Source organism: Micropterus salmoides, unplaced genomic scaffold, assembly GCF_014851395.1.
Source record: "Micropterus salmoides isolate LMB-PRFRI ecotype aquatic unplaced genomic scaffold, ASM1485139v1 Ms_hic_scaffold_18, whole genome shotgun sequence".
Lineage (NCBI taxonomy): Eukaryota > Metazoa > Chordata > Actinopteri > Centrarchiformes > Centrarchidae > Micropterus > Micropterus salmoides.
Window position 1 is genome coordinate 18310676 of NW_024040928.1, and position 13262 is coordinate 18323937.

General features: G+C 41.3%; 1 protein-coding gene across 1 annotated transcript; it reads right to left on the reverse strand.

Moving 5' to 3' along the window:
* Positions 1-10025: 10025 nt before the first annotated feature.
* On the reverse strand, positions 10026-12130 carry si:dkey-205h13.2. The gene is given in 5 exon segments (XM_038727546.1): positions 10026-10735; positions 10737-10797; positions 10959-11007; positions 11010-11138; positions 11510-12130. Coding segments are annotated over 5 exon segments (555 nt in total). The 5' UTR covers positions 11711-12130; the 3' UTR covers positions 10026-10620.
* Positions 12131-13262: the final 1132 nt, after the last annotated feature.

Consider the following 13262-nt stretch of genomic DNA (forward strand, 5'->3'; position numbering starts at 1 on the left):
GTCTGTGCCTGAGCGTCAGGCATTTAAGGACAAAACAATCAGTTATGCTCCCCTGTAAGTGTCCCTAATTCCTATTTTATCTGTTATTATTATCTGATATTTTGATTATCAATTAGGAGTCATAGTTTGACAAACCTTTCGCTTCCACTTAAGCAAGTCAGGATAAGATAACTGTGCGTGTAAACCAGTTAGAAAAGAAGAGGTGATGAGAATGGTGAACTATCTCATTATGACGTTGTAATGACTCCTGCTCCTTTAGCTCTTTGTGCGGCTAATAGAAAAATACCATTTGGGAGATGTACTCTTTTTCTTTTCACCCATGATCAAACCGTGTCGTTTTTTTGAAGGAGACCACAAATTAGATTACTTTGTACACACCCCCTCGCTTGTAACCCACGGAGACTTCCACATGAGCTGGCTGGTGTGTTTATTGAGACGCCATTCATTCACTTGGTAATGCAAAGGGGACTTTATGCAAAGGAGAGATAACCACTGCTAAAAGCCCTCTGTCATTCTCTCTCTCTGTGTTTCTTCTCTCTCCCCCCCCACCCTCGCTCATTCTCTTGCGCAGGCAGACTGGTGGAAAGATAGCATTGGCACAGAGAAGGAAACCATGGAAACGAGAAGCTGATGCACTTTGAATGGTAAGACCCTGAAAGAGAAGACATTCATTCAGCTCAGTTGCCCTGTACTAAAGGCTCATCTCTACTGCATTATTCTGAATTCTACAAGTTTATTTAACATGGTTGGCTCCAGAAAGCCAACAATGGTTTCACTTCATCAGCCCATTTTGTCAGGATGACTGTAGCTAAGGATGTTTTAACATTTTGGCAACTTGAAGAAGGGCCCTACAAAAACATACTCACACATACAAAATGTGTAAGCCTGTTCCTTTTTCCCAGTACAACAGCGCTCGTCCCTGTAAATGCAACACGCCATGCGTGCTTCACTTGAGCCTGTAATCATGGCAGTTTTGAGTTCAGTATATTTTCATTTCCCACTTGTGGCTTTGTTTCAGCAATGCCTTTAAACATAACAGCATTCCAAAGTCGGCACTTGCCTATATGTCTTGAGCAATGCTGTTAATGAAATCCTTGGGACCTCACTGGGAATACATTCTTCAGAGACGACAATTAGTCAAGTGAGACAGTAATTAGGACCTCTCTGCACACTGCCACTTCCAGTTAGTTCTGACGGATGCCCGCAAATCCCCCCCTCGAGCAATTGCAGTGAGGCAGACTTACTTCTGGAGCTGCACTCTGACTTTGCTGTGAAAGCCATCTGTAACTTCTCTCTACCATGGTAATACTTTCAAAAAATGGCATGCAAATTTGGTCAGTAGCATGATGGTAAACAATATGGTAAATTCTACCAGTTCTATGATCATGGAAGCTACCATCATGGTTGTGACCAAATTACCACTGTAACCACTTCATCATTACTGTAATGCAAATTACCATGCTACAGCCTACTACAATAGTTACAAAGTCTTACTACATTTTACCATAATGGAAGAACTACTGCATTTCCATGCAATAGCCCTGCCATGTAGATGTAGATTGACTTCTACAAAATTTGTACTTAGAATATACAGTAAAATGCTAATATGATTAAGCCTTTTCTTTTAACAGTCTCCCGTTACTTAGTAGTGCTATTTATGCTTTAGCTAGCTTAAATGTTTTTTTAGCCTGTTGTAGTTGTGCACACTGTAGTTAAGTTAAGCTACTAGAAACTAGAAAAACTACATGGAATGTTTCTACTTCTGAATTCAGGGCAAATCCATCTACCCTGACTTCATGAAGAGGCAGTTGTCTGATATCGCACAATAATGGCAGCACCCATGGAAGTGCATAACATATGTTGCCAGTGTTATTAGGTAGCTGGTTATGGTAAACACTGTCTGAAAGTCATCTTCTGTGCATAAAGTTATACAGGAAAATGTTAAAAATGACAGGGTAACCTCACCAACCCCAACCTTAAAATCCAAGATGGCGGCTCCCAGCATCAACAGTAGTGAATGCTGTAGTAATATAGCCTACTGTTTATGGCACTTCTGTTTTGTTGCAATGTGGTTTGTTGCAATGTGCAAGATACAGCGTAATGCGTTGTTATCAACTAGTATTGCTAATGATGGTCAGATGCATGAACACTTGGGTAAGTGGGAAAAAACAATTAACACCAAGGGCACTGCTGAGGGTTCAACTGTGTGCACACTTGCCATGTTTTTCGTTCAATTTTGGCTTCATGCACCTGAAATTTCCGGAAGTTGGAAATTTCAAATGGATGCAGACCTACAACTGTGACTGAAACGCAGCATTAGCTCCAGAGTACGGTTTCTACTAATTTATGTTTTTGAAAGGACTGAGCAGGAAGATGGACATGGTTCAGGGAAAGGCTATTTGAGAGCCTTTCCAATCAGATGCAGTATATCATTATAATCAAAATCAATACTGGTGATTGGCTTGACAGTTGTGACCCCTCAGCCACCTTGTGTAGGCTACTTGTAACCTAGTTTGTGGTTGAATAGTCAAAGAAATGATGCCCTATCTCTATTCCTAAACACTTTTGCTTGACCTCATGAGGTCAAGAAATGATGTGAAGGAGGACTTAGGAAAAGACAACCACATTGCTAAGAGAATCTGTCTGCACTTACACTAGGTTTTTTTTAAACCAACACATGGAAGATAATGACGAGAGACAACTTATTATTACAGTTTGAATTGTGCCCTGAATTACACATATGATGTAATATACACTGCTCAAAAAAATAAAGGGAATAAACAACACAATGTAACTCCAAGTCAATCACACTCCTGTGAAATCAAACTGTCCACTTAGGAAGCAACACTGATTAACAATCAATTTCACATGCTGTTGTGCAAATGGAATAGACAACAGGTGGAAATTATAGGCAATTAGCAAGACACCCTGAGTAAAGGAGTAGTTCTGCAGGTGGTGACCACAGACCACTTCTCAGTTCCTATGCTTCCTGGCTGATGTTTTGGTCACTTTTGAATGCTGGCGGTGCTTTCACTCTAGTGGTAGCATGAGACGGAGTCTACAACCCACACAAGTGGCTCAGGTAGTGCAGCTCATCCAGCATGGCACATCAATGCGAGCTGTGACAAGAAGGTTTGCTGTGTCTGTCAGCGTAGTGTCCAGAGCATGGAGGCGCTACCAGGAGACAGGCCAGTACATCAGGAGACGTGGAGGAGGCCGTAGGAGGGCAACAACCCAGCAGCAGGACCGTTACCTTTGCCTTTGTGCAAGGAGGAGCACTGCAAGAGCCCTGCAAAATGACCTCCAGCAGGCCACAAATGTGCATGTGTCTGCTCAAACGGTCAGAAACAGACTCCATGAGGGTGGTATGAGGGCCCGACTTCCACAGGTGTGGGCTGTGCCTACAGCCCAACACCGTGGAGCACCAAGATTGGCAAATTCGCCACTGGAAAGCAGGTTCACATTGAGCACATGTGACAGACGTGGCAGAGTCTGGAGACGCCGTGGAGAACATTCTGCTGCCTGTAAGATCCTCCAGCATGACCGGTTTGGCGGTGGGTCAGTAATGGTGTGGGGTGGCATTTCTTTGGGGGGCCGCACAGCCCTCCATATGCTCGCCAGAGGTAGCCTGACTGCCATTAGGTACCGAGATGAGATCCTCAGACCCCTTGTGAGACCATATGCTGGTGCGGTTGGCCCCGGGTTCCTCCTAATGTGGCTGGAGTGTGTCAGCAGTTCCTGCAAGAGGAAGGCATTGATGCTGTGAACTGGCCCGCCCGTTCCCCAGACCTGAATCCAGTTGAGCACATCTGGGACATCATGTCTCGCTCCATCCACCAACGCCACGTTGCACCACAGACTGTCCAGGAGTTGGCGGATGCTTTAGTCCAGGTCTGGGAGGAGATCCCTCAGGAGACCATCCACCACCTCATCAGGAGCATGCCCAGGGGTTGTAGGGAGGTCATACAGGCACGTGGAGGCCACACACACTACTGAGCCTCATTTTGATTTGTTTTAAGGACATTACATCAAAGTTGGATCGGCCTGTAGTGCTTGTAGTTTTCCACTTTGATTTTGAGTGTGACTCCAAATCCAGACCTCCATGGGTTGATAAATTGGATTTCCATTGATAATTTTTGTGTGATTTTGTTGTCAGCACATTCAACTATGTAAAGAAAGGAGTATTTAAAGAGATTATTTAATTCATTCAGATCTAGGATGTGTTATTTTAGTGTTCCCTTTATTTTTTTGAGCAGTGTATGTATATCAGATGTGTGTGAAGATTTTTGTACATAGTATTTTGTCATGATGATGATATTGTTAACTACAAATCCAGTAAGATTGTTCTTCAAGATTACTTGACTGGATAGATTTGTTTTGAAAGAGAAGAAATCTATATTTATTGATCTGGAGCTCAGCCAATCATGCAAGGATTTCCATACGTTTTGGATGATGTCACAAGCATAAAATGGGTGCTCTGTTGTTTCTACATTTAAAATGGTCTGCCGTAGTGAAACTACTATGGTTAGTCGCTTTAAATGTTGCTCCCTCAAGGAATTGTGGGATGGCATTATCTCCTTTCCTTTGGTGAAGGATGGTCCGGTGTACCCATGGGTGTAGAATGGAAGCACTGAAACACCTTTCTTTAGCATTTAGAGAATTCGACCACCTACTATCATGGCTGCCACTTAGATACTTCCAGGTCATTTCACTCAGTAAGGAACCTTCCTAAGCGAAAAGACTATTTGACTGCAGCCTAGATCTATAATGATACCTTTAGACCTTTTTCATGGCAGACATTTTGACATGCCGTAGCAGGATAGGCACAGGTGTAATCAACAGCATTAATAACAACTGCATTCCATTTAGATTTAGCAGCTCCAGCCAGGGCTCTGGTGCTGCACATGCTGGTTCACTGTCATGTCTTACCAGGACACTTAATGGAACTGAGACATCGTTTATGTTATTTGTTCCACCTGTCCTTTTCCTGCTATTCACAGTTCCGTGTATTCACACTGCTTTTAGCCCCTGTGCACCCATACAGGAGTTTCCACTTAATTAATCTGTCTAATAAGACCTATGCTCATGTTGAAGATAGGTGGAGCTATGCTGGAATTACATGAACTCAAGCAACTTCACACACCAAAGCAGGTGCAACACAACTAATTTGAGTATCATGGAGATGTCAATCAAGCACATGCCCACACTGCCCTGAGAAGAGGTCAAATAACACAAAAGAAGTGAATATTCTCCTGTGTGGGTGCACGGACCTCGGGTTTGTGTGGCCTTTAAATTGGCTCCTGTTCAGATTTTACTTACACTATGTATCTTAAATTAAATCTTCTTCACACTCTGGATCAATCATTTTAAATTAGTTAAAGATAGAATCGCAATTTCAGACAAGAATGAACAAGGCTACCAATAAAGGATTAAGCCCACATCCATTTTCACAAAAGCAACATAAAAACAAACAAATTTTTTATTAATAAATGACAACCCTTGGTGCCATTATACCTTTTCTTTAAATGCCACTGCGACGGGATTCTGCAAACATTCTGCAAACCCAACCTATACATGGTGAGTATTACACATATTAGTTTGGAAAGTGGGTCTGAAAAGTTTGTGGTTGCTGTAGTCAGTTTGGATTTGTAACATTTCTGTTGGATGGAAAAGCTGACCCAGTTTCCTGGTGTAAAAAAGTCAGGATGTCCATAGAAACTTCTCGAACTTCTCAAGCAGCACAATCCGCTTCTGTCCAGCCTTATGCTCGCCATGTTCCAAGCACTCATTTATTATACATCCCCCCCCCCATTACATTCATGGTTCTCAGCATGCCAGTGTCAACAGCATTGTTTATTAAAAAAATACAAGATGCTGAGGTTTTCTAATAAAACCCCCTAAACATAATCACATAACACAAGTAAGTCTAAATAAATAAACATTTTCCCTTTATTCTGTTTGAGTTGTTTATGTCTTTGTTCTTGTCAGGGAAATAAATGCATTCTGTGCTTTGTGGTTTTAGATCTTAGGAGAAAAATCATACATATTCACAGACAGACCCGCAAAATGCGCGCGCGCACGCACACACACACTCACACACACACACACACACACACACAGCAGAGAGCCAGGCTGATTGGATGGTGGATGGCTGGAGTTGTTATTACAGAGCATCCAGCAGAGTCTGGTTTGCAGGATAAGGACGTCCTTACAGGGCATTTCTCAGTGTGAACGATGAGGAAACAGCCCCCTGTGTGTTTGTGTGTGTGTGTGCGTGCATGTGTGTGCATAGAGAGAGAGAGAGATACTCAGAGTGAAAGTTAGAACGAGAGAAGCAGACAGCACATGGACAGATGCCTCTGTCTGCCCACATAGTTTGGCCATCAAACAGAAATCTTGGCAATGCTTGCAAAAAGTGACTTTCCCCATTGGACTAGTTGGTGCCAAGGGCTTGCCTGCAGAGAAAGAAACTGGAGAATAACAGAAGAACTCACAGGGCTTTCCATTCTGATACAGTAATAAACATTTATTTCTGCAAAGACATTGCTATCTTTGGTGTCCATGAACAAGAGTAAGAGGAGGGTCCTTTAAAGCCACAGACATGGAAGTGTAAATAAAGAACGGACACACATGGTTGATTTGTGTGCATTTGCAGCTTCGTTAATGTGCTCTCTTGGTGCCTATTAGTAAATCATTAGGGCTTGATCTAATTCTCACCATTTTATAGTTCATTGACCAAAGAATGCCACCAAACACGATGACACATCACATCATCAAATAATATAAAACTAGACCTGTGCTGGCACAAAGGGAGTGAAGCAGAAAAACACAGGGCATGTTTTCAGGCATGGCAGACCACAACAAGGACTGCTAAGTTCAAAGTCCCAAAGACAGCGGAGGTTTTGGTAAGAATGCCTTAACATTTTCTTGAGAAATCTGCTTTACATACAGTTACACACCTGTCTACTTCTCTGGGAGGTGTTATGGTGGTTAGCGATGGACTTTTCTAGGCTTCCATCTCAGTAATGCAATCTACTCCGTTTCCACAAAGATCCAGGGATCAACTGTTGCAGCAGGGGATGAGAGGGCCCAGCAGTTGCCTCAGACATCCAGGATCAGGAACTCCAAACAAGGATAACACCCTCTCAGCATTCAATGTTTTCAATCAAGGGATCAGCTACTGTGACTGGAAACAAAATGTCCCAGACAACTATCACGTAGGAGTTGCCAGCAGGCAAAAGCTGGCACGACTAATATGGCCTGTCAGAGTGAAAATAGCCTGCTATTGTTCTCACCTTCCGGAAAGGTACAGGCATAACGCTTTTGTCTTGTTCATCTCTCAGGAGTCATGCTCTAATAGCTTTTCAGGCTCATATTGCTTTGGTAAGAGGGATTTAAAGTTGCTGTTTCACTACCCAGAGAGTGTAGTGATGGAGGTTGAGCTATTCATTTACACATAATTCAGCATGAATCAAATTTATACCATCATAAATGTGATAAATACGTGTCTTTAGAATAAATAGCATTTGACGCTTGGATTTGAAAATTATGAAATTGCTTGGTGGGGGATTTATTAAAAATAACTCAAGGTACATGGACTGTTCCTATTACCGCTTGAGTGTTTTCATGGGTTGCCAAGACTGCAGTATTATGAAAATATATTGGACAGAAAAACAGAAATACTAAATAGTGTGACAAGTTTGTCAAGCATTGGTTGTTCGGTTGAACTGTGAGATTTTGGGGGACACATGAGATGTGTTCAATTGCAATAAATTTAACTACTTTCACTCCCAAACTCTTAGGCCTACTTGTGACATAAAGACATCACTTGCTCATGCAAACAATCAAATTCATTGCATAAGAGTGAAATGGTTGCATAAGCTCTAAGTATGGAATTATAAACATCCCACTCACAATTATATGCAGACACCTTGCTGCTTTTTTCTGACTAACAAAATGACATTTTAATGTATTCAAGACTCAAGTCTTCTGAATTACTTTCAGTGGTTTCTCTTCCTTGCACAAATCCTTGGAGTGGTTTTAATAGACGAATACTTGTTACAAAGGTCCTCAGCATCTACAGTAAGCCCTGTACAAAATCTACCCTGCAGGAAAATGTTGCCACCTAAGCCCCTGTAAAACCCAGGGAAAAATCTGGACGTGGACCAGCAGATAGAGCATCGGTGTGGAAACATAAAGAAGAGTTTGATCTCATTTATGCCCTCACTGTTCTGGAGGTGATGAAATGAGGCCGGTCTTGAGCTAGGCGAGGTCAGTCCTCTCCTCTTCTCTCCTCTCCTCACCTCTCCTTTCCACCATTAATCACGTCTCTACACATGAAAATTAGCTTAACCCTTTTTTCCTGTGCAGTGCTCCACTTCCACTAAAGGACACCTTGCAATAGCAGATATAAGTCAGAGCTCCCTGCACATATTTCCGCCTGCATTTCCAACTAATGGACACCCTCCACTCTTAATCCAGCTTGACTTAGTGATGAAAACGTGCTGGCTGGGGCTTTATCCTCTCTTGTTAAGGCTGTCACTCTTCCTTGTGTAGCCTCATAACAATTAACACTTCCAAAAACCCTTTTGTCAAATACTTAACGGAGGGGGGGGGGGACTTATCCAAACCCCCTTGAGTCCAACATAATTTCTCTGACAACTAAACTATGTGAAAGTAGGTTGGTGTGTAATATATTGTATATGCTTATGAAAAAGAGGGGATGGGGAGAAAGAGTGAGAAAATAGCGAGAAAGAAAATGAAGACAACGAGGGAGGGAAAGAAAGAGAAGTAGGTAGAGAATGAGTAAGGAAGAGAGAGGAAGGGAAAAAGAAAATGAGCTTGGTTCCCTTTGTGGCACAGTGCTTCACCACTTAATCATCCCATGGTCTATAAATAGGCCTTCACAGCCATGGAATATTTGGAGATTAATGAAAGAGAATGGAACACCATAATGCTCTGAAGCTTCACCACTTCTATTGCACTTCAGTAGTGCAGATTTAATTTTGCTTCCCCAATGATGGCAGAATTTCTCCTCTTCAGTTTTCATCATAAAAGTTCACCAGATTGCATCCAGTTGACTCCTCCCTCCTCCTCCTCCTCCTCTCTGTCTTTTAACATTTTGCCTACTTCAACTTCACAGTCTTACTGAAAGACACACATGCATATTCAAAGATAAATGGCAGCAATCTATACAGTATATAGAAATGCAGAAATATTGATGCAGTGCAAGCACGTGAGCAATAACAAAACATCCAAAGAACACAACAGTTTCACACGGCAGACAGTGAGAAAGTTTTCTCTCCTCATTTTACATTCTGTACGATGCACTGCAGAGTTTCTTTTCAGCACCTATCACAAATGTTGACAGTGTTGATGTAGTAGGAATCACCTTGTATCTACCCACTCCCCTCACTATGTGTGTGTATATATATGTGGCTCCGTGCATATGTGTGTACATTCAGGGGTTTGACAGAGTTTGTGTGGGCATAGGCTCATATCAGGAGCATTTCACATTTAGCATTTGAGGAAAACATGGCGGAGGTGTGATTTAGGTCAGAGAGAAGGGAGGTGGTTGTAAGAACACTAAACCTGCACTGAATACAGAAATTATTAATTTTATAAATAAAAAGGAAGTTATAGGTTGAGAAAGAAAGATCCATCCACCTTTCCAGAAAATGGTGACAAAACAAAACCAATTGCGGCTGTTATGATGGTGCTTGTAAGTGGATACATTCGCTTGAATAGAACAGAACAACCGTGACTGTTACTAGTAACACCATTTCTTATCATACAAGCTGTGAAAAAGGCCTACTTTCATTAGGCACAGTAAAAACCAAAATATAAAGAAAAGGCAGGCTAAAGCAATAAGAATTAGAATGTCCTCTCTCCTTTGTAGAGTTTGTTCTGGCTTAATTACTGCATGGACATCCAAACCAAACCTTGTAGCCACGACACATGCCAGATTTCAGTTTTGGGGAAAATGACTGCCTGAGTTGGACTGTAGCTGATAAATTAATCCAAGCGGCTAGCAAGTCAAGCAATAAGCTTGTATTGAAAGCAATTTATTTTTGTTGAGGTACATTGCTAATACCATAAATGATTGTTTAACTATGACAAACCATGAAATACTGTACATGACGTCAGATGAAAACAAAGTTGCCCCTTCTATTCTCATCTTGTTCTCAATGTCATTTTGTAATGTTAGGCTTAGACTTTTCAAATGTTCAATATCCAATGACAGTAAAAGAAAAGAATCATAAATAAGCTATAACCAATACATTGTGTTAGTCATGTTTCTCACTCCTCAGGACACAAAGGCTGTGTTTTCTTAGTCAGAACTATTAGCACAAGAATAAAGTAATGCTCAGTTTAAAACTTTAAGACATTATGTTCCTATTAGCCAGTTTCCTCATGGGGCTCATTAAATTTTCATTTGATCTAATGTAAATGTACATCGACAAAGTTTCCATTCACTGCAGTAGCTCCAGGCAGTACATCTTGATCATTTGGAAACTTTGGGGAAGTGGTGTTAATGTTGAGAAGTAATGATTGATTGGTGGGTTGTTGGTATTAAAACTACTTCATGTAAACTTTTATATGCTTTCCCTATAAGGCAATTTATGCATGGAATGTTTCCTGTGTGTTGATGGCTGGGTTCATTGTGCCACAGGTAACAGCCTCAATGGACAGAGGATAAGCACAAATTTCTCCTGGGTTTTCTGCCTCCAGATTGGTCCCAGTCTCCTGTTCCACTGGGATCGTCCCTGTCATACTACTTGGTCTAGCACATTGCAAGAAGGAATAAAAAAAGATGTAGGATGATTGGTGGGACACTGTGGAGCCAAAGAACCTTTCTAAATGAATGCTTACGCACAAGAACAATAAAAAAGAAGTGGAAATCCTCTTTGCATTAGCAGCTTAACACTGCACGTGTACAATGTGCTCACGCAGTACCTCCTCTCCGCCACTGAAAGGGGGATGGCAGCTGAAACGAACACGATAATTACATTACACTTCTTCTTGGATTGGTCCTTGCTTTTGCAGATGAATCCCGCTGTTGTGTCACTTCTGAAACCGATGTAATGGATGCATCCACTTGAGTGTTTGGAATTCGTAGCCATGCTAGTGGCAAGGCTCTAGGGATGAGTAATGGTTTGTACAATCATGTCTCTGTCAGGATGAAGTGTAATCACATTCAGGATCCCCTGACTTTTAATCTAGCGCCATCATCAGGTCAAAATTAAACTTTGGTTTATGACCAAATACTTGGAAAACTACTTAACATTCCCATCTGCTTCTGCTGCACATTGTGTTTGGTGCTTTTAATAGGTTGTCAGATAAATAAATTGTTTTGCTGAGACTGTTGTGTTTTCCTGATGCTCACTAGTACGTCAAGTACATGGCAGATCAATGAACTAAAAGAGAGTTTGAAAAGTGGAAACAACACTATCAGTAGAATATAATATGAATCATTACATAAAATGCATTCTAATATATATACTCAAACAGTACTTAAATATAAATCACATTGCCTTCTGCAGGCCTCAACTGGTTTAGGGCAGATCCGTCCTGGATTCTCTTTATGAAGATTGTAGAGGGTTTCCCAGTCTCCACTTCCAGTCAATCCAGTCTGTCCAGCATCAGTGATGGTGTTTAAATTGAGATAAGTAAGCATCAAGACATTTGAAATATTATTGTTATTGCACATGTTGTGATTTGATCTAGATGACAAACATTTAAAAAATAGATATAAATGCAATAATGGATGCAAAGTTAATGGAAAAAGAAAAAGGTGTAATCTTCTTCCGAATGTGAGTGGGATAGTAGGGTAATCCTGAACAGAAATCCAAACAATGGGTGTCAGACATTTCTAGTGAGCCACTGAATGGTTTAGATTGTATTTTAATGTCAGGATAACCACTGAAAGGAGTCTCTATAACCCGGATTCACTGGAAGGAGGGGGAGTGAAAGACCTGCTTTTGTGTTACTGACAAATAAAAAATAATAATTCAAGTCCATTATTTTACTCCCTTACACACTCTTCAATAATCTAATAGAAAAAACATTGGCACTTTAAAAACACAACTGTTAAGGTGTTACAGAACTTGACTTAATATTAAATTGATTGTCAGATCGGCAGACAGACATATGGGGGCTAAAACATTCAAAATCCCAGAATTTTCAGACTGAACACACCGTTCAACTTTTTTTTTACTGAAACTATGATGATTATGAACATTTACAAGTGGAGCAGTTACCCCCTTGTCCTTTAGTGAACAGTGGGTGAGAGCTGAAACTGCACAGCTGTAGCGAATGCCATAATCCAGACAGAAATTTGGCTGCCTCTTGCAGTTAAAGGCAGCTGTCATGCTATCTCTGCAATTATAAAAGGATAATTCAGGTGCAAGTGCCTGATAGGAATTAGTGCATAGCACCTGTACTCCGAGTTAGTAACAGCATCACAGTTATTTTAGAAGGTGTTTACTGTAGGTGTTGTGGTTATATAAGGTGGATAATTTGCCTCATAGTAACAGAACATCTTGGGTACATCAAGACTCATTCTGTTTGAGAGGTTCAACTAAACTTGTTTTGTAAAGTTCTTCCTGGGTTTTACTTTCAAACACTGACAATGACCCATCCATGTCATTTTGGCCACAAATTATCACCAAATAAAGTTGAGAGGGCGAACATGTTAGCAAATAACGTGCAGACACAATGCAACATTAGCAGTCCTTTGGAGTTATGTCTCTTGTCACCTGACTTCAATTTAATATTCACTTTCCTTTTAGGTATGTTTTGCTTTCCACCAGCTCCTGAGTGAAATACCTTTAGCAGCTAAATGCGCCACTATGGTCACCAGCTAGCAGCTAACATACAGTGGGGTTTTCAGAGCTTTTTCACTGAAAACAACTGCAGTGAGATGAACCAAAACAGTAATTCTAAAATTTGTTACAAAGTTGCCTCGGACTACAGGTGCAGGACTCGTGAACAATGTTTATTTTTTAGGAAACTTCTGATGAGCTTGCCGTTACTCCCTCCCTCCATTACCAACAACCTGCCTACGTAACATGTAGCATCTGCTGCGCGCGGGCGCACGTGAGAGAGGACAACAAACACCGCAGCCGCTGTGCCATTCATCGTAAACTTTGGCTTTAAAACTTCATACAACAAGACCCAACAACAAAGAAGCGCTGAACGCAAATAGGTTAGTAACCTGTGGTGAGTAAACACCACCAGCTCAGCATTGGCCATCTAACGTT